The sequence below is a fragment of the Desmodus rotundus genome, chromosome 3, assembly GCF_022682495.2.
Source record: "Desmodus rotundus isolate HL8 chromosome 3, HLdesRot8A.1, whole genome shotgun sequence".
Classification (NCBI taxonomy): Eukaryota; Metazoa; Chordata; class Mammalia; order Chiroptera; family Phyllostomidae; genus Desmodus; species Desmodus rotundus.
This window is the reverse complement of record NC_071389.1, coordinates 186,503,653-186,526,376: the sequence shown is the minus strand read 5'-3', so window position 1 is coordinate 186,526,376 and position 22,724 is coordinate 186,503,653. Positions and strand designations below refer to the sequence as shown.

At 39.9% G+C, this 22,724-nt stretch overlaps 1 protein-coding gene across 6 annotated transcripts in view; it reads right to left on the bottom strand.

The window, feature by feature from the left end:
• The window catches only part of MYBPC1 (myosin binding protein C1), a 77,667-nt gene that overhangs the window by 43,179 nt on the left and 11,764 nt on the right, over positions 1-22,724 (bottom strand). For all 6 annotated transcript variants that reach the window (XM_053921961.1, XM_045186884.2, XM_071221089.1 and 3 more), the window contains exons 2-10: positions 18,362-18,403; positions 15,522-15,563; positions 8,277-8,315; positions 7,716-7,751; positions 6,001-6,111; positions 4,296-4,444; positions 3,844-3,961; positions 2,315-2,366; positions 163-219 (exon numbers count right to left, since the gene is read on the bottom strand). In XM_053921961.1, the coding sequence (XP_053777936.1) occupies positions 163-219; positions 2,315-2,366; positions 3,844-3,961; positions 4,296-4,444; positions 6,001-6,111; positions 7,716-7,751; positions 8,277-8,315; positions 15,522-15,563; positions 18,362-18,403 (646 nt within the window). The remainder of the gene's footprint in view (positions 1-162; positions 220-2,314; positions 2,367-3,843; positions 3,962-4,295; positions 4,445-6,000; positions 6,112-7,715; positions 7,752-8,276; positions 8,316-15,521; positions 15,564-18,361; positions 18,404-22,724) is intronic.

Sequence of the window (22,724 nt, the reverse complement as noted above, 5' to 3'; positions counted from 1 at the left end):
TTCTCTCTCTTTCTTAGTCGACTCTGTTATATTCTATAAGCAAAACACGTTTTAAGGTGTAAGAAATTCTTCGAAACACATCTACTTTAAACTGGACTTCTCTGAGTGGGTATCTAAAAGATTTCCAGACCATAGCTCCTCACCCCATCACTTGGTTCTCACCTACGTTTCAGGAGACCACTAAAGTCAAGTTCCCCTGCATCCTCTTGACCTTCTCCACTGTCATTAACAAAAGAAAAGCAAATCCGGGTTTAATGCTGAGACACATACACAACAGTTTCCCCCAAACACTCTACATATAATGTATATGCAATTTTGTACCAGCACACAAGTCATGGGACTGAATCAACACAAACTATTGCTTTTCACACAAGTGACATTTAAGGCTTTTGGAGTGTGTACTTGTGGAAAAGTGAACATGAGGAGCTTGTGTTACACTACGATTCCAGAAGACACATTTTTGTAGATTGCATATATACAACAGCTTGGATTTGTGTTAAAATGGAGTAACACAAATGCACGTAAGCCAAACAACACAAAGTACTTTGTTTTTGCAAGTTGGGGGAATCTAGAAACATACCTGTGTAAAAAGCAAAGGACTTTTGCTGATCTCTGTCACCCATGTCAAACAGAGATTGGCTTGGAGGACGAAGTATGCCCGTGTCAAATACATAAGTGCAAAGCTTATATTCAAAGGTGACCTCTTTGTGTCCACCAATAGAGGAGTCAGATAATATGATACCGACATAACATAAAAATGGAGGGGCGTGGAGCTTTCTAAAAGACACATTCCTTTCTGTTTTAAAGGGAAATAATGATAAGCTTTTCATTTTCTTGTTAATAGGTAAATCCCCCTTTTAAAATGAATTTTTCAAAATTCTGCCTTTGGATTGTTCGTGAGCCTTCTAACACTAGGAATTTTTAAAAGTGCTTTCCTATAGAGAAATGCATCTTAAATGAGGCATGCAGCCATCTTTGATTTCTTACAAACTCTGAATAGAAGCTATGGAGCTTACACTTCAACGGCACTACATATTTACTTACATGTTTAATTTTTTAATGAAGATTTTGTTTCCTGCTCTTTGCAACTGTTAGTTATGGTTTCTAAGGAAAGAGTCTGCAGGTTTAAAAACAGTGTGTATAACATGTAAGTCATGCTAATTGGACTCAAATGATGTGTTTTCAACATTTTTTATAAGCAGGTATTTGGAGCAGACCTTTTGAAGTAAACACATTTCTATTCCTTTAAAGCACACATTTTGGTAAATTATGTCTTCCTCTCTCCTGAAATGTACTTGTCGTGGCTTGAGCTTAGTTTCATAAGTCTGCATTTTCTGGACGTGGGAAGGTGGAAGGAAACTAACAGGATTTGAAAGTTATGACTAAAAAAATACCAATTGACTGATCAGGTAATATTAAACGTCTGTTTAAAGTAATTAAAATTTTCAATTATTAATAATTTAGGAGGGAAATATGCCTTTTATTGCAGACTAAATCATTGTTTTATAATAGTTTGGGATGACTTTATTTAACAAAACTGTATGTGCAGTCAGTTGTATGAAGAACAAAACATTTGCTCTCATTAAAGAATTTATATTTTGGAAACATTAAGTTCAGAGAGTAAAATAATGACAGGAAAGGGTTAGTTACCCTTCCCATAGACTAGGAAATATTTTTCATTTTTCTCTCTTGACCCCCTGATTTTTGAGCCTTGGTAGTTGCAAAATAAATCAAGCAGGCAATTATATCTCCCTTTTTACAGTGATTTATATTCCACGAACTCAGTGATCTTTCATTTAGGATAATTCAATATTTAAATAGTGCTCACTGCAGTAAATAACTACTTAATTGTGGTTTTCTGGGCACATGGTTTAATAGCTCCATAACTGATTTCTAGATGAAAAGCAATATAGATTTTCTGACATCAATTACCTGGTTCTATATAATATGCTAACCTTCACATATATGGGTTTTTTTTGGCCATTTGGTGGGAAATAATGCAATTAAGGCTTCCGCCACATATGAATAGATCAAAAATGTGCTTTTATATGGAAGCTGTGAAATCTGCCAAAAAGGGAGCTTCACCATGGTACGAATAGTCTTAAGAATGATCAGTACACATTGTACTTGATTTGGCCTTAAGCCCATGGCTTTTCTAGAACATTAAGTTTTGAATACATGGTATGTTTAACTACAGTGAAAAAAAGTTGGTCTCATTTGGAATTCTAGAGGGTGGAGGAAGAGAAAGTGTGTTTTGAAAATCATCTACTTTTATGTTATACAAAAGCTACCTAGAGTTCCCTTTTGAAGTTACCTTCTCTTGAAAGCAGATCTGATGTCAATGTTTGGAGTAGTCCCCGTAGATTCTTAGAAAGGAAAGAAAACAGTGAATAAATACCACTAAGAAGGCAGTTTTGTGCTCAGTTCCTTTCCAGGTTGTGGGGATTCTTCAGAAGGAAGAAAGGCCAGGTGAAGGGTGGATGGCTCTCAGGGATGGCTGGGCTGCTGAGATATGATGACTTATCCTCCCTCACATGGAATCAGTGAAGGGACTTTAGGAGTTACCTTAACCCATTATCATGCCACCTGCCTTCCCATTAGAATCGCCTGAAGAACTTTTTAAAAAAATAGCAGCTTCTTGGTCTCCCTGCTGGAGATTTTGATTCACCAGATCAGCAAGGAGCACCCAGAAATCAAAATTCATAAAGCCCTTCAGGTGATTCTCAGAGATGCCAGGCCAAGGTGAAGACACACTGCTGAGAATCAGATTCCCACTTAACATAGAAATCTCGACCACACCTCCACCCATGGCCTCGCAGCCTCTGCCTGACAGCTCTCAGATGGGATCTCATGACCTTCTGTGTATCCACCAAGCTGTGATGAAAGAGCTCAATCTAATGTTAAGACAAAATTCAACTCCTCATAATTTCCATATTTTGATTCTAATCTGCTTAAACGCTTCTTGAGGATGTGGAAAATGGCCTTGTCCTTCTGTGTGATGGCCCTTCCCCTCTTTACAATGAACCATAGATGTCTGACCTCCTTCACCCACACTGAATGGGGCGTGGTTTCCAGGATTCTCCATCCTCCTAGTCACCCTACTTCAGAAGGGATCCCTGTGGAGGTATAGTGCCGATGGCCAAAGACATTAAGCCAGAGACAGACCAGCTAGTATGTTGCAGAGAGTGGTACCATTTTCTAAACCTAAATTCTATGCCACTTCTAATGACCCAGTTTTAAATGATGCCAGCTTTGTCTTTTGTCACTACGTCACACTTTGGATTCATCTAAAGTTTATGATCTTTGCTGTTAAGTCACCTCTCCCTTTGTAGACTTATTGAAGTGGGAGGTTTTTTGCCCCCATTCTACATGGACACTTTGTATCTATCCCCATTAAATTCACTCTGGGAAGTACACGGATGGAGAACTTTCATAGCTGATGTTAGTCCTTGTGAGAGAAATCCCCCCTTCCACCTGGGTATCCTGACATCCTTGGATCATATTAACTCATCACCACACCTGAGTGGTAATAAGTGAACTCAATGAAACAGGTACATTCAGTAGCAGCAAAAAAATGGCATTAGCCCTTATTTGGGAGATTGAAGAAATAAAGATAGCATGGACAAGAGGTACCTGGCAGTGGAATCCTCAACGTCCACTAATAAATTGCCTCATAAGTATTTAATTCAGCAGGCTTGCTGCAACTATCACCATCAGAAACATACACTGTTTTAAAGGAAACTTTATTTTCAAAACCTCATGGCATTAAATGGCCTTTTCCTCCATACCCTCATACCTCATTTTAAAAAAATCACATTTACCCAAACAAGAACTCTCTCTTACCGTGTACTTCAAGATCGAATGAACAGCTGTCAAACTTATCCTTGTAGGTGACCTCACATCTGTAGTTTCCTGCATAGTTCTCTTTGGCCTTGATGATCTGCATCTCGAATGTGTACACCTGCAATAAAATGCATCCATGTATATTTCAGTCCTACCTTGCCAACAGGAAGATGCCATCAAATTTCAGGAATTTTCCAAATTCTTTAGCCGTGGCTAAAGACATGTCTGTATCTGGGGATTCCAGGATGATGCTCTCAACAGAGGTGGGGTCAGTGTGCTCCACGGATCCTGGGCACAGCAGGGCAGGCATGCTAAGAGTAGACAGTAGGAATGGTAACTCCAGAGAATTTTCTGAGACTGACATCTCTGAAAGCCAAACTTAAAAATGACCTTCTATCCACACAGAAGGAATGAGCAAGCCAAGCTGCTACACCAGGAGTTCAGGGCCATACCCGACTTTGTCTTTCGAAGGTTTCCTTCAGCTGGAGGTGCTTCCCAGCTTTGCTGGCCAGGTCCATCCATTTCCCTTTAAACCATTTGACAGTGGGTTTTCTAAGAAGATCTTCAGCCTTGACTTTGGCTATGAAGGTGATATTTGCACCTAGAAAAAGCACAAGCGATTCAGACTGTGGTTTGAAAATTGTCATTTGTTTTGCTCTCAGCCAGAAGGAGGTACATGGGTTGCACTATATACCCAATTGTGTGGCTGGTGCCCCTGAAATTGTGCAATGAAATGGCCCTGATTTTTTTTATGAGTACCCTAGACATTTTTAAGATATTCCAACTTGTCTTACTTTTGAGGTTTATGGAACAAAGGAGTAATGGTTTGATCAGTAGAAATCACTTTGTCTTTGGTTTTATAGTCCATAAAAATGAGAAAACCCCCCAGATTTATGTAGATATAAACAGTGTATAATTTTTTTCAAATCTTTTCTATTATGCAAGTGATGGGAAGCCTGGAATTATAGGAATATGACTAAATGAAGCTGAAGTTTCTGAGATAAACTTGCCTATCTATTTGAATAGACAAATTACTGATTAGACCCTAAACACATGAAAACTCTAGCCCCGTGGCCAGCCCAGCATTTCGGTGTCTTCCGGAAACAAGGGGAGAAAGCACTTCCATTCACATGCAAGCGTACTTCGAGTCAGCCATGTGCTCATGTGCGCAGTGTTTGGCTAAGAGTCAAAGACTAGTTCTGACCCCAGTGTATTTTCTATAAAAATGTATTTTGTTCAAATTCCTGGACCCCAAGTGGTTCCCTAATGCACCACCCTGTTTATTTTCTTTAGGCAGTTGGCGTTTGTGATTATCTGTTTGTTTAATTTCTTGTTGTCTACAAATTAAAACCACAAGTTCTGAGTGCTCACATGTTACACTCAGTGTTCAGAACAATATTTTAACAGACATGTAATAGATATCCTTGAATGAATACTTCCGAAGTTGAACCACCTGTTCGACTAGCTCCCTCTGAGATGCTACACATTGTGATCTAGTGTGTGTACAGGACTGTAATCATCTTACGGACTGAAGCGCACTGTTGACAGCAAACAGTGGCCCAGAGCTTCACCTATGTCACACACTGTTCTAAGTACTTCACAGGTAACATCGACCCCATTAGACAGATGAAACTGATTGCAATCCAACCAGGTCCTGGCTCCAGGCACTAGACTCCTACATGCCGAAGTGTACTGAAATGATCACTTCACTCACCTTTTCAGGTTACAAAAGGAGGATTTAATATAGACACACAATGGAATATTATTCAGCCATAAAAAGGAAAGGAAGTACTGATTCATGCTACAGTATGGATGGGCCTCAAAAACATTATGCTAAGTGAAAGAAGCCAGACACAAGTGGTCACTTATTGTGTAATTTCATTTATATGAAATATCCAGAATAGGGAAATTTATAGAGACAGAGCAGGTTAGTGGTTGCCAGAGGCTGAGGGGAGGGAGAATGGGGAGTAACTGCTTAATGGGGATACAAGGTTGCTGTTTGGGTTGACAAAAATGTTTTGGAACTAAATAGAGGTAGTGGTCGCATGTTGAGTGTGTATTAATAGCTCCTGGTTGTTCACTTTACAAGGTTAATTTTATATTATATAAATTTTACCTGCATTTTTTTTAAAGCAGGATTTGATGATTGGCACTCACCAACTTTCACTGAGCCTGTTTGAGGCTTTTCCACGAACAGGGTGGACAGCTGAGAATTGGTATTCTGCTTGTCTTGTTCTTCTGTGGCAGGTGATTCGCCAAGAGACCACTCTAATGAGCAGAAAGAAGGAAAAGGGTCATTTCAGGGCCAAGTTCTTCATGGGTAGACTTACCTGGGTTTGTTGTTCTCATCGACGCTGAAGGTTTTCTTTGTCTAATCCACCTGGATAAATGTAACATCGATCTTTCCATACATCTCCCCTGAGGCCATCGGTAGAGAGTGACAGGTTCCGTTCTTACAGGGGTGTCTCTTCCATGATGGGATAAAGGAACATTTTCTAATTCCCAGAAATAGTAAAACTTTTCAGGTAGATTGTTACTCTCTTTGTTGGAAGCCATAGTTCCTTTATTTTTCCATCCTGCCTGACCTCTAACAGATAAAAAGTCAATGTTAAACTAATGGGAAGTATATTAAAGCACTACTGTCAGTAATGTACAGGTGATTGACTATTATAAAGCCATATCTTACAACAAAAGAATTGGATGGGCCAGTTTACAGGTCAACTGGGGTGGATAGGACAAGCAAGTCTGGCCCAGTATTTCTGAATTCCTTGCCATTGTATAATTAGACAATTCTATTAGGACCGTATAGGTGAGGCCAAATTTTGACAATTCAGTAAGAGATCACGACCTGCAGGTACAAATTTCAAAGATACTAGGAACGTCCTGAAAGGGGGGAAAAGCCCAGAAAAACAGCAAGAAAAGAAAAACTCTTTGAGGCTTTCCCATGAAGAGAGAGAACCTGGAAATGAAGTTTATTTTGCATTTTCTAGTTTGCACTCCAGGTGCTTAGCTTGGATTAAAATCAATCAACTCCATTGAGGAAGGTGGGAGAGAACCGTAGACATTCCCTCTGTCTCCAAGAGCGGGTTTCAGAGAAGTTCAGTTTCAGCCACTTAAATAACTGAAAAAAAAAATGCATGGGGTGCCAACTCTACCTGTTAATGTTTCTTGAAAAGAAGGAAATGTAGATTTAGTTATTTTAGTTGTCATGTATCAACCATGCTTAGTATTTCTATCCATAGAGACCATCATTTTCACAATGAAATTATGCAATGTAATCACATGATTACACAACTTTTTAATAACAAAGTCAATGTTAAAGTTTTATGTTGTGGGTGTCTGTGGTATTAATAATAACAGTGAGTTATGGCCATTCACATTTAGAACACGAGAAATGTGTTCATAGTTAGAACACATTTACTCTTTTGTGCATTTTTATACCTACAAATGCCTGGCCCTTAAGAAACCTATAGAAAGATCATAGTAGGCCCTCAACACAAATTTGTTGAATGAATGAATGACCTCAGGGAATTGTAGCACAGCTGACAGTATGCATGTGTGGGGTTTTATCATCTAACTCATCATCTAACTTCTTTACTCTCTGTGTGTTTGTCAAATGTTAACAATGACAGTTATAGTGAAACAAACCTGTGGTGCATGTAGCTAGTTTGCTGAATTTGTGTATATCATGCAAAATTAATTGTTTCTCAATACATTAGTTTTCTTGTAAGAAGCAATGTAATGGAAAGACGGCTATCAGAGCTACAAACTGAATAAAACAAAGATTAGAATCAGTGCAGCTTCAAGAAATGGGATCATTAGTGATTATATTAGGATAGATTCGGGATGCCTTTCTCCAGGCATCTGCTCACCTGAATCTTTTCTTTCCAGGGCCCGACTACCCAAACCTGAAAGAAAAGGGTGATTTGGATGATGCAAGAGGAAGGGGATGCAAAGGAAGTGCTGACTTCAACCTCCTTGGATCCCTCAAGCCCTCTTCTGATGGTGGGGAGAAAAAAGAACTAGAAGCTGGCTTGGATGGAAAATCAGTAGAGCTTCAGCTGTGAAGGCATCTCTAAAACTACGTGTCTTATTTCAAAACCAATACCAATATAAAAAATCAAAATATCTGAAGGGCAGGGGAAAGGGGTACGTAGCTGCCAATGGAAACCAAACATTTTTGCCTCTAGAATTTATATTGAAGGTTTGAAAGTCTTATTTTACAAATAAAACTTTTTAAAAAGAATGTTCTCATGTAAAAAAAAAAGTTGCCATTTAAGGTAACATTTTCCCTCTTGGCGCCGGCACTGGCAAAACCTGGTGCCTCTGTTCTGCGCCTTGTCTCATCAAGGTGCTCTGCCCTGTCTTTTCCTCCACTGTCAATTATACTAAATTACAGAGAGGGGGGTAGGAGGGTTTGGGATCATCCTAACCTGGAGGCAGGGCAATAGATGGGGAGCCTTCCTCTTCATCTGAAACAAGAAATAGGTATACAAAGTCAAGGAGAAAAGGACTTCATCCCGAGTATCCTGAGAAAAGAGAAATCTGAAAAAAGAAGAGGAGAAACTACACAAAACACTTTCAATTGATGAGTAAGCCTGAGAAGACTTGGTACCTAAGAAATTAAATTTGAGTATTTGGGGCAAAAGAGAAAAATAAATAAAAGGATGAGAGAGTAGGGTAATCCAAATGAAAATGTAAATTAAAAACTGGAACTCTATGTAAGTGTTTTATATGATTATAGGTTAAGAAAAAAAAATGCTAGAAATTCTAACCTTGATGAAATCTTCAATAGAAGTAGTTTTGAGTTCTTATTTTGTAACTAAAGTCAAAAACATCAGTAATTCATATACCATGATCATTTGGACACAGACATAAAAGTATATATGTACTGTTTGAAAACAAAAACCTCATGATTAACTTCCTTTCTATATTTAGGAAACAAAAGTCAACATTAACTAATGTAAATCAACGTGTCATCTTACTAAATTTATCAATAATTATTTTAGAAATTGTATAAATATTTTCCCAAGATTATATTGGTGTTAGCCAATGCTGTATAATTTTTAAAATATCTACCCATGAACATTCATAAAATTCCAAATATGCCTTGGAGTGTTTATGTATAGAGACACTGAATATTTCCTTTTTGTAAAATGTCTGAATTATAAAGTTCCTTTGTTTAAGTAGGCATTTGTTACCCAAACGTCTGCCCCACTCCTTCCAAAGCATGAAGACTAGTGTTAGTGTACATGATGATAATCTTTGTTCTTAAAATATTAGAGTAATTGTGGGTCTCAAACTTGTATGAAAGTACAAACTTGTATGACTGTATAAAGTAGGACACAGCAAACACATATGCATGACTTAAAAAGTGCTTTAAAAATTCTTTGAGATAAAATAGCATATTTTTATATAATTTGTTAGAATATTTACAACAAATACAGTTTACTAGCCTGAAATTTCTTTTCTGAAACTCAACCAAAGTTATGTTTTATTATTTTTTACAGAATAACTAGGGTGACATGTAGGGAAACTTAATGTTATATCTTCAGAACCCAAGAGGTGACGCACTGGATACTGGGAGATTCAGGATTCTTCAGAGGAAGCTTTCTGCAGTCAAAGAAGCCTGGAAAATATTAGGCTAAATAAATGCTTGTATTTTATTGGATGGTGTGTGTGCTTTTATTGAGAGACATCTCCAAGCCTTCAGTTTGCTCCTATATTCCAGCACTGGGGGTGGAGACAAGAAATGATACAGCAGTTAACATTTCCCAAACTTAGTTCACCTTTGAATCCTTTTCTTCTGGAACATCATTAACTTTCCACAAAATTGTGCATTTGGGGAAGTATATGTATTTCTGAGCTACCGGCAGAATTCTGTATTTCAGAAGACTGTTAGATAATTAAAACTTTATGTAACAAAAAATAAAATATCTTGCAACTTAAAACTATTATTTTCCATAAATTTAATTCAATATTAGTATTATATTGTTGCATCTTATTTGAAGACTTTACTGAAATATGTGAAGAATCTTGATTTAAAGTCCTATAAAAATTCTTGAAAAAGAACTTTTAAAACTCAAACAAATCCTAAAAAGGAACTTCTTTTATTATGGATAAACTAGAAACTAGAACCAATTTGAGTCAAATGAACAGTTCATTTTATATTGATTTTGTGGTTAGTTGCTTTGAGCACAGTGTATAATGAATCCTTGAGTTTATTGTTTAGAATGCTAAATGACTGAGAAGACTATTCACGTATTTTCATAAAACCAAAATGAAGAGATAAGCAAAACTTCGATGAGTGAGTAGTTTAAATGTCCACTAAAGATTAAAGGTCTTTGGGGGGACATGCACAATTACCTAGATTATTAAGGCACCACATATTAAACCAGTGCTTCAGAGCTTCAGGAAATGATCTGGATGACCCAACATTACTTCCAAACAGCAATTCCTTGTCAACTGGCAATATGTGATTTCTTGTACATACTTTTCCAAATTTACTAGAGTGCTGGAAAATATAATTGAGAAGTTTACACTTTCCCTTCTTTTAGAAGTATCTTTGGTCCTGGCATCCTTTCAGATTAGGAAATGTAGTTAAGATGTGGGGATGCTGACTTGAAATTCCTGAAAAGTTGCCTGGTTGAATTGGGTTGAATTGGATTAAAATGAAACGTTTCATTGTTTTCTTTATCATGGGAAAACAGGTTCTATTGCCAGAAGGGAAACTGAATATCCAAATCTTTTGGGCTGTGCCTAATCCAAGCGCAAAGGCATGGCATCATGCAAAGAACGTTTTCAAACCAAGCAAAGCAAGAAATATATGCTGTGTAAGTCGTAGTTTCTCCTTTTTTCTATTTAAAAATGACCGCAATGAGAATGAAAACATGCACATCTGTTTTGAGAACACGGCATATATGAAGACTCGGTCCCAGGGCAGCAGAAGACGCGGGCACAGGGCCCAGGGCCCTGTGCAGCTCTCTCTCCTAGCTACACAGAAGGGGAACTACCAAGGCAGAATTTTATGTGTGGTCAAGTCATGGGAAAATAGCATTTGTAAAGCCGTGAAAAGGATTCTTTAAACAACTGAAGTTCCCAAAGAAGAATGCCTGGAAAGAAGAGAAAGAACTCAGGTCTCATATTTCAAGCCTGGGATTTTAGGGAAGGGCACATGAAATCTGAAAGTCAAGGGAGAGACCTCCAGAGATAACAGAACGGTTACATTCTTACAATTCTTCCTACTTTCTTAAGCGTAAAATAATGTCTACCTGTGGTTGATTTAAATTGCCTTTGTAAATTAATATTTTAGGTAACACAAACTTAGGATTGTTGTTGAAATTTTAGAATAAAGGTCAAAAAGCATATGAAATTAAAATACATGTGACTATAAACAAGCCTTGGTTAAGTACCTGATCTGATTTAGACAGATTATGAATTCCTCAAGCGGGTCAATCAGTTTTAGCAATTGTTGGCGTACATGACCAAACATAACAACAACACAACCACCACATATAGGAGACAATAATGGCAGCAGCTAACACTAATCCATCGTGTGTTGAGGCATTTGATTCATTTACTTTCTTAACTAGAGGACACATGCCTCACATGTTGATATTTCTGAAATCAGGATTCATCTTACCATAAATATGCTTATTTAATCATATTTCTCCCCAAGCCTATTAAATTGAGGTTGTATCTTATAATGGTTTTGTCTTAGAATTAAAGATGTGGTGATTTTAATTTGAACAAAGTTCAATACCAAGCAATAGAAAGCACAGCGACATTTTCACAGATAGTTGTCTGGTTCCTGAAGGTAAAATTTCAGAAAAATATTTTAGTATGCTAGTAAGAAGCATGGATATCATGTTACTGTAGGTGCAAAGGGACCTAAATGAAGAAAAAAAGTTTAATCATATTTTAAATTTAAAAATCATATTATTTAGGAGAAATTTTCAGGACCCTCTGCTGATTCTCTTCACCCTCTGCCAAACTCATGCCAAAAGAAAGGTGCTTCAACTCGAGTTACGTGAGATCTTTAATAGCACAGGGTTCCTTTGCGACGGTTATTGCCTGGGAAAAGGAAGTTTTACTTCTCTTGCAACGATTATCAAAAGCGGTTATTTTTCCGGAAGAAAAATTAAAAAAGTCAGTAACTTTCCCAATTGGGCTTACCAAAATATATACAGACTATACATTAATAAGACGCAAAAATAAAAGTAAATATATATGTATATATCAGAATTTAGGCATTAAAATGAGTACTGATCATCAAAGTGATCTCTGAGCTTAACTCCGCTCGCGTATCTGCAACCCCCCACAGGATCTGTTTCGAAACTTCCCACAGGGCCCGTTATTAGGCACAGAAGAGAGTCAGGCTCCTTACTCTACATTCACACATACAGTGTTGATGGACCATAAAGACATATGATCCCAGGTGAGCACCTGCATTGTCCTCCACACATGGTCCTCCCTGACAATGGTCTGCTTTCAAAGCCGAAATCCACTGTACTTTGCTGATGGTCGTTCTCTGCTCTAAAGCTCACTGAAGTCAGCTCCAGGAGGGCAGGACTCAGCGCCTGGCGCCAGAGTGGCCTCTGAATACTTGCTGAATAAATGACCATTCAAATAAAGTACAGTTCTTTGGCCCCACTGAGGATATAAAAAAATAATTTGTACTTTGCATTTTATTGATTTGCCACCTGTCATTATTCTGGAAGAATCCTAAGTCCTGGTAGCTTTATTTTTATAAGGACATTGTCTCCCAGCATGATCTGAAAGGGAATTTGCGCATGTAAATTCCTGTTTGGTTAAACACATTTTTTTTTTATTATTGTCTCTACTGTGTCAATTCCAGGACAAAGTGGGCAGTATTAAGGACCAGGGTAGCTGGATGGATAAGTCCAGAGGCAAGCACACAAACAAGCCAATCAACAAATAGCAAAACCCCATCCAGGAAAACCAGCTGTTTCCCAGACAGAGACTCTTAGTAAATATAAAAAGTTGGCAAATCTACCCACAAGCACTACTATATAAGATTGGTATCAGAACCAAACCACACTCTGTAGCTACACAAAAATTTTCAGAACATTTCTGGGTTGTCACAGAATGATTCAGACACTCTGGGAATGACAGTAAGGCTGTGCTGTTCTAAATACGTTCTTAACAGTGACAGTCTTGGAGCTATTAAATGAATATACTTGAAGTAATTAGGGGACTAATTGAAGTGTGAAAATGCACTAATATCTAGGCACGACCATTTTCAATAGCTTTCACTGAGTTGGTCTTACATTACCTCTCTGTTCTGAGGATGAGCACTCAATGGCCCGTATCATTGTCTCACTGTGAAGCTCATTATTGAGTATGCGTGGGATGGTTGTCCTCCTGCCCAGCAAATGGAAATCAAACCCTGTCTAGATTGTCATTGTCTACGTGACCAGCAGCTAAGCTGGCATGAAAATTCCATTGTTCATTCATTCCACAGGTACTCATTGGGAGATTGCCTTGTGCCGCTCTCTGCCAGACGCTAGGAAAAACGAGATGAGGGGCCCAAAGAGGTGATAAGACACGGTCCCCAACTGTCAAAAAGCTGATAGCCTGTTAGAGAAAGAAGTGAACCATGAATACACGAGGAGGAGGAGAAAAGAGTGACTGAATGACGGAGGGACTAGGTCCCAGAGAACTCAGGAGGAAGGGGAGGTGGAAGTCGGGGGAAAGCTCTATGAAGGAGTGAAACCCAAGCTGAATGGTTAAAATTCAGGTAGATGGACTGAGAGTTGTCAACCTCGTTTATGCTCATGCAAGTTTTCTTTCTCAATCACGGCTGTACATACAGCAGAGTTTATTGTCTTTTTTTTTGCCTAAGTATTTTCTTTGAAATTTTGCTTCCTTGATGAAAGTGGGTAATAGTTGAAAGGTTTATATATTTAGAAACAACTTCCACTTACCTACCTTCTTTATTTAGGGATATCACCTTCTATCCTAAATTGATTTTCTTCCTAGGCATGTAGAGAAAACAGACACGTGGTAGTTTATGTACTTGGGCATGTGACTGCATGGGGCCATGGCCTTGCTTGACTTCTGCAAACGTCAGGGAAAAAAAATGCTACTAATCAGGACTTCCTCCCTAGTCATCTCATCTTGCTCTTTCATCAAACTGTGCCCTGCACAAAGAGGTTTTTATGGATTGATTGACTGGTTGGTTGGTTGGTTGGTTGACTTTAATATATAGAAAGGCATTTTCTCATTTAAGCACACAAATACAATTGGATGACTTTTCATATTAAGGATAAGACACAGACATTGTTTTAACTTTGCCAGCTTGCCCTCTGGGATCACGTCATCTTCTTTGTTGGTTGAGCCGTAGAACCTGGCCCAAACACCTTTCCAAATTTGGAAACAGAGGTGTATGCCATCGGCTTTGTAGAGAATAATGTTACAATAACTTCAGCCAGATGTCCAAACATCCTTGAACCCATCTCATGGAAGAGTTCTAGGAGTTTGCACTGTCTGCATTCCATAAGCCAATAACCTTCAGACTGTCTCATGCGTCCAGGATTAGTATTCAGGTTACTCTCCATGGGAGCCACTGAAGGTCAAGGACAAAGTGAGTATACTACAAAATTATGTGTTCATTTCTGAGAGTGTAAGTTCAGGTTAGTTGAAGAAAAGTGGTCCAATGTACTGAAAGAAAGAAGAAAAGTATTTTACTAATGTATAGAAGATAATAATATCATAAGAATTAGGTAAAAAATATGACATAGTAAGAGAAAAGATACTTAACATACTTTGGAGTGCTATCCAGAAAGAAAGATCTTATTGTAGCCTGGAAATAATTGGTTATTCCAAAATTTAAACTATGTTATTCATTACACCAATAAAAAGAATGAACATGTAAGTGATGATACAAACATACAAAGCAGAATTGTCAAATCTGCCTCTGTCGAAACTTTCTTTTGTAGAACACTAATTCTCCTTAGCTAAAGACGGATGGTTAGAAATGAGTGACTTCCTCCATGACACAGAGGAATTGGTATGTCATGGACCCATGTAATAAAGATTACCCATGGCTTAAAACTAGACTACCTAAAAAAAATAAAAATAAAATTAGACTTTCCACATGTAAAGTAAAAGTAGAGTAATATTGCAGAAATAAATGAGTTTCCAAATCAATAAGGAGCAATGTGATGTTTGCTTAATCTTGGCCATCTACATAAATCATTATATAAATCTACATTAATATATAGTGTTACAAAATGAGATGCTGGCCTTCAAAATTATTAATGAAACCTAGAACAGTTTACACAGTAACATGAATACATTCAGTTAAAGTAAAACCTTGGCAACCCAGATAAGTTTCCAAATTGGTGTAACCCAGACATACCTATTCCTTTATATGCACACTGGAAACAGAAAACTACTAATTACTTTGCTGGCATCTCAACAAGCGCTCGTGATATTTTTTAATCATTACTGTTCTTCTTTTTGAAAGTTTGTTTAATGAAAACTGATCAAAGCCCCATTGGGTCGTGCAGCTAAGGTGAAAACAAGGAACACTTAACCACACTGATGAAAGACAACGCAGGGAAACTCCGTGGAGCCTCCCAGACAATCATCACTGACCTCCTTCTGCTTCTCACTTTACTGGATTCGGCCTCATTCTCTCTCCCTCCACTCACCTTTTGGTGGTGCGTTTCCGGTTTCCGTCTCTTTATTTGGTTCTGTGTGGAAAGTACATGCCCATTTTAAAAAGTGTCTTAAGATATTTTATTGTGTGATGGGCAGTGTGGGGGGGATAAATGGAAACAGATCATAAACGATATTACATACACATTTATCATGCTGTACATGAATGATGAATTTGGGGATTATAATGTAGAGTCACCTTAAACTTTTTACAAAAGCAATTCATCTGATCACTTGAAAAAAGTATATTCACAAACATACAACAGGGATTTTGTTAAAATACATTCGGCTGTTGGGTTCAGGTTAGAACATGCTGGCGTGGAACAAGTATAAATCCTGGGCCGCGCGCCAGTGGTCAATGGGTGAGCACACGGTAATTAGAGTGGGTCACTTCCTTGTAGACCCCGACAAGGGGCTGAATTTTTAAGGAATTTTGATGCATGTAGTGGTTCTAATAGTGTTTACCTCTAAATAATATTATAGAATTATATTATGTTATATTAACATAATATAGCCAGGGTATAAAAGCTGTAATTGTACAAGAGTTTCAAAGAAAATACTTTGGTGCACATATTAATCTTCTGGGTTGAGATGAGTGGCGATAGGTGCAGTATGACAGCAGTAAAATCAGATTGTATCATGAGACCATTTACTTTGTGTTTCTCTCTGTTCAGAATTGTATCAGTTTAGACACCTGCACAGGGTATCTGACTTGTGGTATCTGTAAGAAAAGAATTCTTTCATGCACGAACTCCCTCTCTTTTGACTGACTGTAGATCTGAATCTTAGTTAACTAAAAAAGACACTTTTAGCAGAGTTTAGTAGGAGACTTGTTTGAGCAACAGGAAGTCAATATTGTGCAATGAATATGAAATACGGCATAATATGGGAAACTTCCTAGTGGCCCAGTGACAGCTACTGATCTGAAGAACAGAAGGGAAAGGTTATATCTGTAATGGCCTGTAGGTCCTCAGTCTACACAGTATTGGCAAAAATATGTCCGTGTACGCAAGGAGGAAACCTACCAAAAAAGAAGTTCCTTTAAAAAGTCACACATTTATACTGGTTGAAAGAAAATTAAACTTGAGCTTACCCGTGTTTAAACTCATGTGGCACTGAGCCTGTTTCATTTGTTTTGACATATAGCAATACTCTTCTGTACTATTTAAGGGTTTTGAGCGTGTGATCTGGTATTCAAGGCTGGACAAAGGGGCTTGTGTGAGCAGTTAGATTTCTCAAACTGCCCTCCTGAAAATGATCTCCAGGGTGGAAGAGCTTCATAATCCCCTTATAAATTTCTACGTAAAAAGATTATCAGCCACTGAGGCTTTATTCATTTCCTGCTTTCAACTAGGCTGGACCAGTCTACAGTGACCCCCCACCCCTTATCTTCACGCCCCATTGTCAATTCAAGTCACATGCACTAAATGCATCAAACCACACAGTGTCTTGGTGAAGTTCTTAGAGTTGTGCCCATGTTTCAACATAGTGGTTATATTTTATCGAACTGTTCTCTGGTCTGTATTTTATTTTCTACTTGGGTATAAGGAAACTGAATACGGGGAAATGTGTTCTATTTAGAGTTCCCTACTACATCTGGTAGGTACAGTTTGTTTGGACCCAGTTATCAATACGTATCTGGTAGATGGCTCTGTATCCTTCTGAAGGGTTAGGTCAGAGTTGTGCATATGGTAAATACCTTATGAATAATTCTTTAAAATTTTTTTTTCAATGACAGTTTACATTCAATATTAGTTTATATTAGTTTCAGGTGTACGCCATATTGATTAGACAATCATATACTTTATAAAGCATTCACCCTGCTATTTCCAGTGCCCACCTGGCACCATACATAATTATTATGAAATTATTGATTATATTCCCTATGCTGTACTTTACAGCCCTGTGACTGTTCTGTAACTACCAATCTGTACTTCTCAATCCCTTCACCTTTTTCACCCAGACCCCCTATGCCCCCCCACTCTGGCAACCATCGGTCTGTTCTCTGTGTCTCTGAGTCTGCGTGAACAATCCTCTAGTGAATGCTAGTTTCTCATCCTGGTCAAAGAGGAGGAAAGACGGGAGAAGGCACTTTGGTGTCTCCCTGGGAAAAGGCTCATTGTTTTGGTCTGGAGATCCATGCTGGGAGCTTAGCATTCCACTTGTGCTTGTCATCCCTTCAACCCTGTTCTCTTAGGTCTATGTAGCTGCAAAAGCAGGCTTCACCTGTGGTGTGCCACCGGGCACTGCATCTACCTGCCAAGTTCACTGGGCTCCGGAGTCCTTCTTGTTTGTGTTGCCACCTGGTGGACAACAGGGTACTAAGAGCTGGAAAAACTGGTTCTGAAGTTGAGCTAGCCGAGGCCCCCAAATCTTAAATTTCTGGAGGTGCTCGATGGCGGCAAAGTTAAGTAGAGAAGGGGCCGGTGATCTCCCTGGACTGAGGTGGGACCCGCTCCCCCCTCTCACCAGAAAGATGTGTATTTTGTTGGTGTTAGCGATATGTGAGAAAATACTGCAAAACCTTCAGCCCCTTGGAGACCCAGTCTCCACAACACCAGCACCTGGGCATAATGACAACTTTGCCATAACTCGAAGGCTTTTATAAGTATATGACGTGTCACCCAAATTAAATCAATGTGAGAGGGTTATGTAAACACATTGTGCTGTTGTTATTACTATTATTATCATTATTATTATACACCTAGCGCAGCTGTGGTCATCCAGCTCCTCCACACGAGTTAAAGCTCACAGCCTCACCGAAGGCCAGATCATGCTGGGATAGACATTCTGGGCTTGCAGTCCCAAGGCGTGATGTAGTGTTTGAACTTACCTTCTGGGGGCGGGGCTGGGGCTGGGGCGGGCACCTCATTTTCTACAAATGAAAAGAGTAATGGAAGTGTTAGGCTCATGAATCACAGAGAAAAGCTACTTTCCTTAGCCCCTGGCTGTGCTAAACTCCAGGTACTCATCTTACCTGTACTGACAAGAAGGGTGAAGCAGGTAAAGCATCAACCTGTGGCATCAATGGGCCTGAGACACAGTGCTTTGTAGCGTATGGTGTGAGGTGAGTAAATGGTATTGTATAGACTTTCAGGTGGTGGGAGAGGTTAGCGGTGCACAGAACACAGGTAAAACAGGAGCCAGGTGGCAGCAGCAGGGCATTTAATGGCACTGACCCCATTTCCCTTCTCTGGAAGATCAGACACACATCTACCTTACATGAGCAGGATTGCTGTGAACATAAAACGAGACGCCGTGAGCGTCAAGCATGTCCCTTAGAGCCTAAGGCGTTCACATCCTGTAGAGCCTGAGCTGAGGCTGCTGCTCAGTCAACGAGACCTCAGAGCTCGCTTTCCAGAGGCACCATGGCATCTGCGACATCATCCTTCCCTCGTGGGACAAACTGGCTGAATGTTGAGGAATCCGAAGTCTTCTGTCTTGGCAGCGTTTCCTTTTGCAAGGCAAACCCTCTGTTCGCTGGGAAACAAAAGCCACCCCTCTCACAGCCATTTCAGGAAGTACATATCCCTGGAGTAGATTCCCACCTACACGTACCCGAGGTTTTCAGACCTCTGGTTTTGACGTTTTATATCTGGCTTGGTATATCCAGAATATGGAGCATTCTGGCGGCAAAGTCTGTTAAAGAAACTTCTGTTCAAGAACATGTCCGGCTAGCTAAAGGCAGTCCCCATGACCAAAGGGCATAGTATTTCCCCTGCTGAGTCCCCTCGGAGGCCTAGAATCGGGAATTAGTGAATTAGTGACGTGCGTGAGAACCAGCTGTTCCTCCAGGGCAGAAGAGGCAGTTAAAGAAGGTGATATCTTTTACAATTGTTTTCTGCTTGACAATTAAATGTCAAGGATCAATTTTTCTATTCTAGGTACTTTGTGGGATCCTAATAGTCTTATCTTTGTCTGGATCTAGGATTTTCCACATTTTTTCCAATAAGTGCCTCTTTGCAAGCCAAGCAGAAATGCCACACAATGAGCGATGTGGCCAAGAGCCATCGCCATGCGCAGGCCAGGCGCCCTGTCTCCGTCTGGGTGGGCTGGCGTGAGCCCGGATGGACCGGCTTCACAGGAACAGAAATCAGGAAAGGAGAGCTGCAGGGCTGCCAGGTTGTAGCAACGTCTCCTTCTATCACTAATTTTCTGTGCTGGGTATAAACTCCAATTTATTGTTCAAAAAAACTATTTTCGTTCAGATGACCATAAATAAGTACACTACTTTTTACTAATTAAGGAGAAAAAATGACTTATTGGAAAAAAACATATAACCTTTCAGGCTGGCAGATGAGAACGTGGCAGGATGTGATGTGGCTTAAAGGTACAGTGAAGGACCAGTGTCCTTAGACGGCATCGAGAGAAATGCTTTTGTTTCTTTGCCACGTCATGGGAAGGCTCTTTAGTGCCAGCATCAACCAGAAGACTAAGCCCTCAGTCAAGGCATTTTATGCTCAGAGATCTGAGTGCAGAGGTGGAACTCTAACGCTGACCTCTTGGCTTTGGGTGAGTTGATGCAGCACCCGGATATCAGGAGACCAAGCGTGAGAAGCCAGTTTCTCTGACCTACTGTCTTTTGAACAGTTGCCCATTGCCTGAGGACCTCTTCCCTTTCCCCAGACAAGTTTTGCCACCCTCCAGTCTCTTTCCCACAGGCGCAGGGATTATTTAGGCCACAACTGGGTTTCATCCTGTTATTGTACATGAGAGGGTCCCTGTTACCTGTTGGGTTAGGTCTGCACTCTTCAGGTCAGCATTCAAAGCCATTGTCAGAGGGCACTTCCTCCCTGTCCCTCCTGGGGCCCCTCTGCTCCAGAGCTCGTGTCTCTTTTCATCTTCTGACCTTTCTGCCACTAAGAGTGGTAATCTTCTTCCAAGAGACCTTTTGCTTTTTCTCTATGTATGATTGTGTCAGACCGACCTAGGTTTGAATCCTGACTACACCTGATTCATCGTGTGACCTGGTGCAGTTCTTTAATCTCTTTCGGCTTGGTGTCCCCATCTGTGAAATGAGAATAGTGGAATAAATGCCCTCCTAGGGTGCTAATCCTATATACAATGCCCGGCCCAGTGCCTGGCACATAGATAGGACTCTACAATTTCCAGCAATGACTGTTACCACTGCTGACCTACAGCCATCTTGGTCTGACTTCTTGACATTTATCTTAAGACTCTCAGAGCTAATTATTCCATTCTGTTCCTCTCCCTTGTTTTCTTGGCATTCTGGACCACTGCATAATACATTCTTTATTCATGAATCATTTTTAATTTTTTCTTCAGTTGTCTCTATATATTTATGTTTCTTTTCCTTCCCAACTAAACAAGGACAGGGATCTTTCATTCTTTTCCTCTCTCCTTAGTATCTCATTTATTGTTGTTTTCAACACATTAAATGACAAAAAAAAATTAGGAAGGGCTTTTTGGCAACTGTGTACAAACTATCAGATTGGCTGTGCTTTCTCAGCATCTATCTAAACAAAGGCCTACTTTGTAAGGGAAGCTGTGGTTGCTTAAAATCCTGTTTTGGAAATAAGGCCAAGGGTGAGCGAATTCTAGTCAAATAAACAAAAGGGAATTGTCTCGGACACTGAAACTGTAAATGTGCCCTGGATGTGAATTCTCCGTGCCCCTTGTGTCTGTAGTCCCCCGTGTTCTGTGTGACAGGCCCCAAATCAAACCAAAGAGAGAATTGAAAGGGCTTCACTCGACTTCCAAGAAACCCACAGAAAACGGGTCATTAACAGCTGAGTGCACCAGGCAGTCGGAACTACAGAATATTAATGCTGGCACATTTGTAAGAAGGTTGCAGGAATGAAAGTAGAAAAATGCATGTCTGCCTTTAGGTAGGTGGAGCCAGACCTTTTCCTTCTAAGAATCATAGACACCCCACAACTTTACAGCCAGTGAAGGAATGAGTAAAGCGCAACCACTTCTTGGCACCCACTACGTGCCGCACCTAGTACATGTTAATTCTTATAACCCATGCAATTCTGTGAAGTCCATACTATGGGGAAGTTATCCCCTTTTGCAGATAAGCACTGAGTCCCTATGAGGTCCCACAGCTCATGAAGGCAGCCAGGCTCTGGCCCAGGTCTGCCTGACTCAGAACCTGGGCTCTGCAGCCTGAGGCTGCACTTTCCCCCTCAGCTGCTCAGGCTGTGGAGGCAGAAGTAAGCTGATGGACCTTTCAGAGATATTACTGCATTTTCCCCTGCACTGAACTGATTGGTTGTATTGTTATGGCCACATAGTTTCATATGGATGTTGCCCTGTCTGTAGGAGTGGAGTGAGCCTTAATTTCCTCATCTATACAACGGAAATAATAGCAGAACCGATCTTAAGGATTGTTGGCAGGAATGAATGAGTTCCTGCAGGGACAGGGAACATGGTACACCCTTTATATGTTCTATCCCTTCATAGCTATCATCATCTTTATCAGAGTTGTACTCTAACACACCTGTGAGGATGACACTTGTGTCTTTCTACACATGCCATCTGCTAGGGACTGGCCTTATTTCGAGGTCTGTGGGCTGCATCATGTTAGAACGTATTTGGAGTTGGGGTGGGAGATGAGAAAGCATCTGGGAACTGAACAGAGGAGGTAGGCCTCTCACTCTCCAACTATAAAATGGTAACAATTGATTTTGATGACATTGCAATATATAGAGTTTGTGATATATAGAGTTTGTACAATGTAGATAACTTGATCAATCGTTCAATCCTGGGGGACAGAAAAAATTAAAAAAAAAAGAACTCTCAATAGTTTTCAAGGCATTTGAAACAAAGAATTCCTGCCGTCTTAACCGTGGAGAGATGGGAAACCAGGAGTGGCAACGGCCAAGCAGCACAGGACGGGACTGAAAACAGACCACGGCGAGTTAGCCTCCAGGCCCAGCCCTGTCTTACTTCAATTCACGCCTTTGTCTCTGCCTTTGTCGCAGCTTTGTCCACTCCTCTAAAAATTTGCATGTTCCTAAAATTCATTGGCTGCCTCTATAACAATTCATTCACAGCAGTTTCTTTCAAAAAATCTCAAACTCACCACCTGGAGGCCCCTCTGCTGCTTCTGAAACTGTGGCGTACATACAGATCATCTCAGGAATTTGGTCAAGTGCAGATTCTGACTCTGGGTTCAAGATTCTGCATGCCTGACAGCCTCCCAGATGATGCTGATACTGCTCGTCCCTGAC